This window comes from Limulus polyphemus, unplaced genomic scaffold (genome assembly GCF_000517525.1).
Source record: "Limulus polyphemus unplaced genomic scaffold, Limulus_polyphemus-2.1.2 Scaffold6018, whole genome shotgun sequence".
NCBI lineage: Eukaryota > Metazoa > Arthropoda > Merostomata > Xiphosura > Limulidae > Limulus > Limulus polyphemus.
The window spans coordinates 9,156-14,753 of NW_013671628.1; the positions used below are offsets into that span (position 1 = coordinate 9,156).

At 30.6% G+C, this 5,598-nt stretch overlaps 1 protein-coding gene across 1 annotated transcript in view; it reads right to left on the reverse strand.

Annotated features, from left to right (window-relative positions):
• The window catches only part of LOC106473263, a 39,658-nt gene that overhangs the window by 8,443 nt on the left and 25,617 nt on the right, over nucleotides 1-5,598 (reverse strand). Inside the window, exon 7 of the mRNA XM_013933948.2 lies at nucleotides 1,475-1,572. Within this exon, the coding sequence (XP_013789402.2) occupies nucleotides 1,475-1,572 (98 nt within the window). The remainder of the gene's footprint in view (nucleotides 1-1,474; nucleotides 1,573-5,598) is intronic.

The window sequence follows — 5,598 nt, forward strand, 5'->3', positions numbered from 1 at the left end:
ATTGTTGAAGATTACTTATATCACACCCATTAACTAGGAATACTGTTGAAGATTACTTATACCACACCCATTAATTAGGAATATTGCTGAACATTACTTATATCACACCCATTAACTATGAATATTGTTACAGATTACTTGTATCACAAACATTAACTAGGAATATTGTTGAAAATTACTTATATCACACCCATTAACTAGGAATATTGTTGAAGATTACTTATATCACACCCATTAACTAGGAATATTGTTGAAGATTACTTATATCAAACCCATTAACTAGGAATATTGTTGAAGATTACTTATACCACACCCATTAATTAGGAATATTGTTGAAGATTACTTATACCACACCCATTAATTAGGAATATTGTTAAAGATTACTTATATCACACCCATTAACTAGGAATATTGTTGAAGATTACTTATACCACACCCATTAATTAGGAATATTGTTGAAGATTACTTATACCACACCCATTAATTAGGAATATTGTTAAAGATTACTTGTATCACAAACATTAACTAGGAATATTGTTGAAGATTACATATATCACACCCATTAACTAGGAATATTGTTGAGTTGGATGTGTTTATTGTTAGATGTATAATTATGAGTTCTGGTCCTCTTACTTTAATTAATTAAAAACCTGTTAGACTATTATTCTAGTTAATTTTACTTGTACTATTAATAAAAGTTAAAAAAAGGAACATGAACTTAAAACATTCTTATCACTAGATGGTTCATAATTTTCTATAAATGATTACTTTTCATAACATAGAGATTCAAGCATGATTTAAAACATATAATAAGAAACCCAACAAACCATGCATTTTTCAAAAACATACATTCTTCAAGTGTGAGCTGAATTAAAATTTAAAATTTACATTCTTATTATAAATTATCATATGTTGTGATTCATCTAATTTCTGATCCTACATGATTTCTTAATATCATGACTCAACTATAGGGTAAACATATTCAAGATGTTACTGGCACCATTCTGAAAAAGTACCGTTAACAGTGAATTTCCAAATGAAGAACAGAAGTGCTGTTAACAATGAACATTTCCCAATAAGGAATGCAAACACTGTTAACAGTGATGATCTCAAAACAAGGAACTAAATGATGCAGGTACCTACATTTGAATTCCTCTAACTAGTTCATCTCACCAACTTTATTATCTTAATTAACTAATCAATCTTCATTCCAACTTTTGCTATTATTGAAATGTCAGTGATGTATATTTTAATTAATTTCAGTTCTAGCTCTAATTTGTTACTTGCTTGTTTACAGAAATGATGTACCATTGCATATCTAAAGATGAAAAAATAAATTTTAAAATATTACAGCAAAAGAATCACTCTAATGGAACTATATTGTGAAACAAAAATTACACTGATTGCCACTTTAAACCACATGTAAGAGAAACAGTGTTATACTAACAAAGTAGTTTAATTTTCAGTATCTCACCTCTTTTTTGCTTAAATAGGCATCCATGTCTTCCCCCTCTTCACTTTCACTTTTCCTTTTGAGCTCTTTCATCCTCCTACAATCTTCATTTTCTTTTACTATAAATAAAAACAAAAAAAGATTTAAATAGCAATCCTCAGTAGCATTATTGAATGTCTCATTATGACTACAAATGGCATTTTAAAGGTTAAAGATCTTATTCAAAATATTTTATTCCAACACTTTTGCCGTTAACATAAATACTTAAAAAATGCAACAAAATATTATCATAAAAGTCATAGCTTAAACAGGAACTGTTATGGCTGAACAGACTTCTAATTTATATTAATCTACATAGTTTTATGTCTAATGATAACAATTCAAAATAAATAACTTGCACTAATTTTTGAGACATCTGCAAACTCTGTATTTCACTATATCCTAGTCCTGACAGGATTTCACCAAGATTTATACACAAGCTTTTCTCTACGTTAAAATACTTTTATTTGCAAGCTTTCAGCCCTCTTACAAGAGCCTTCATCGGGCAACAATGTGCTGAGCAATAAAATTTGTTAAACTGTGGCACACTGCTTTGAAATAGGTATCTAGGCAACAGTCGTAACAATAACTGACATCTGGTATTAAATCTATTAAACATATAGAATTATGATGAATATAGAATATAAAATGATTGCTTCGATATAATAAACACAAGGTATTATACGGAGGAATATAGCATTAATAAATAAAATAAAGGAAATTTCATACTTCAAATAATACATTATAAAATTAAAGGTTTAATTTTGCATCAAACCATGACAAATAACATTCTTTATGTCTTTTATTAGTGATGTCCATGCAGTATTGAGTAGTTGTTTGAAAATATAAACCAACATAAAAAGTATATGTATGTTTTTCATTATTACATACTGATTCTCTACACTTTAAATTGTATGTTTGAGATCACAGGCAACTCTACAGAAAATGACAATCTCTTTGTATAAAAAAAATACAATTCCTTTCTTCTACAACAAAAATTATAAAACTGTGGTATATATAATAGGAATGTACCATGTGTTTTTTACTCTCTTCATTAATATTGTTGTGAACGATTAAAATATTTTGTTTTTAGATGTAACTGAAATATATTATTATTTGTTGAAAAAATGTGTATTACAATTTTCTGTCTTGTAGGTTATTCTGGAGAGAAGGCACTGAATGCATTCAGTATTAATTGACAAAGATTTGATGTAAACTGTATACATTAGCATCATTTGTGAATTCTTATGTACACAGTTTTGGAATCATTTTTGATCAAGTCAGATACATATAGCACAATAAGTGAATTTTCTGGGAGTCTTATAGCCTTTTTGGTGACTCAATCAATAGTCCAGTATCAAAAAATCAACTCAATTGTGTAGCCAAAAAACTGCATAGTTAGGCCTGAGTCCAGTACTATTTGGGAAAGTGAAATATTTTGTACAAGAGTCTAATAACACAGTTATTCAAATAAATATACAGGATGTTTTAATTAGACCAGTGTGACAACATGTAACTTTTTTCAAAATTTCTGTATTATCTTTCCATTCAGAATGGGTTAGAAAAGTCAGTTAAGTAAACACATCTTAAGTTTGCTTCTTGCTAGCTCTATCAAGAATCTCTTTTCTAATTGGCAATTAACAGAATTTCTTGTAGTGATGATAGCAGGTGATGTCCAAGAATACAAAACTATCTTTTCTATCAGTAAATAAGGTAATGGCCCAGGGTTTCCCCACACCCTAGCTCTTAAGAACCAGCAAATGGAGGTTAAATGTAGTGTTTTGTAAACAAGGTTCTCCTTAACTTAACAGATTTTCAAAGTCTTTGCTGAACTTTTAAACTTAGATCGTACTGTAACATTAATTTTACTTTCATATATCTTGCAACTGAGTTGAGATATTGGCAAGCTTTTCACTGAACTTTTCTTTAGAGCTTTTGTGAGATTTTATTTTTATTATAACTTTAACATTTTTTAGTTTTAGTAGAGTATTTTTTATCTTAAATCAAAGTGAGAAACATTGTTTAATTTGAACAATAACCTCCAGTTACTGGGCATTAACTGACTACTCTGAAGCAAATCCACAAGCCAGAAAATACTGCAATATAGGTGTTTATAATGTTTCTAGCTATGAAAAATGTGCAAACTAGAATGTAAAAAAACAGAAACTTTGGACCTTTCATACTGTTACATCTCCGTTTGTTAATTAATTTTCCGTAACTTCGTTCCGACTGAAATTTTAGCGACACAAGTCCTTACTTAATAAAACTGGTTTATTCTTTCTGAATATAACTTTACCGATACACTTATTTTCAACAGTCGCTCTATAACAAACGTTTTAACAACGAACGTTAACTTCAACAATACTTCTGACTGCAGTTCAATTACTTACTACCTACACACATTGTTGTCACGTTGTGAGCGTATTATATATATACCAGACAAACATATATCTAGTAAATGCTAGGGCATTCACGAAGGAACAAGATAGTTCTAGAAACGTGGCGTGACACTAGTCACGTGACCTCGCTGACGCAACAATACTACTTGTGTGGTCCTTCGCCCCTCCTCCTTCCAACTACTCCCCTGATGTTTTACTTTTGATCATCACTTCGAAATATGTCCAACGTAGGCAATAAATGATTTTTTTCCTAGATCATCTTAATCAATAATTAAGAATAAAGATTACTCTAAAACTTAAGTTGCCAAAAGTTCGTAAAACTATGACTTATAACGATCTAAGTTGCTTAAACTTAGCACAAAGCCTAGAATATGTTGTGAATCAATTGCAGTAACGTTCGTGTGTTTTTTTTTCAGAATTGCAATGGTCTTTTTAAACTATTAGCCGTCAGATACTACTGTTATAAAGATTCGCATGGTTCACAAGCAGTCTGCTTTCTTTGGATCTATTGTATTGTTATGACAGCGGAAGTCACGTGATGAAATTCTAGAAGGATCATGAATTGTCCTGGCAATTCTAGTCCGTACCAGGCGCCCTCTTTTTTTAGTATATAAGCCCGGCAAATAAAGCAGAATTAGACAGATATAGAGATAGATAATTGAGTCAAGCCAGCAGTAGGCACCGAAAGTAAAGTGCGTGAATCGTTGTGAATTATACCGTGTGTTTATAAAAGTAGTTAACTTTAAAGTGACTGTGGAAAATCTTTGTATTGCAAAGTTGTATCGAGAAAAAATAACTAGTTTTATTTAAGAAAGGAGTTGTATCGTTGAAGTCCAATGTTTTCCAAACTTCAAATAGCGGCGCCCCTAACTCAACAAAGTTTCAGTTGCGCCCCTTTCACATTAAAACACTTTGCGCATATGATAACAGCAAAAATCAACATTTTCTTTACTCGTTTTTAACATATTTTTCCTAAATGAAAAATGTAAGGAGTAAGTTAATGCGAGAAAGAAAAAAAAACCACTGAGGACAAAGTGATAGTTTTGTTAGGGAATCTTCGTCCACAACTCTTCCATGTTTATTTTTGGGCTCTCCCGCCAAAATCGCCCCTCCCAAGGCCTAGTCGCTTAACGCCTTATCAGAACATTAGAATGATTCTTTTCGAATGACGCATTATAGTGAATCTTGAATTTGATTCGATTATTTTGACTCACCCAATCAAAAACTACGAGACAGAACTCTGTTTATTTCTAGTTAAGCTACACAATAGGATATCTGTACTCTGTCCACCACGAGTATCGAAACACCGTTTCTAGCATTGCAAGTCCACAGAACTGAGGGACGTGACAGAAGTAACCAATATAATAATATAAACTCATGCATTGATTAAAAACTCTTGAATCCCGTGTGATAATCATTCTGGAATTTTCAACTGAAAGCTACACAAAAAATCCACATCATAATAAATAACAAATAATGCTCATAAAAATTATCATCATCATAATTATTATATCCTGATATTTGTTTACTTACTCCTTAAGTAATATTTAATTATTTGTATTTCGTGTTTTTATAAAAAATAAATTCAAAATTTGATATGTCGTTTTATTGTTGTCATTGTTATTTTCTATTCTTGTGACCAAAATTTAAATGTTAAAACCTTCAATGAGTTTGTTTCAAACCAGTATATTCAATAGTGGCGTTGTG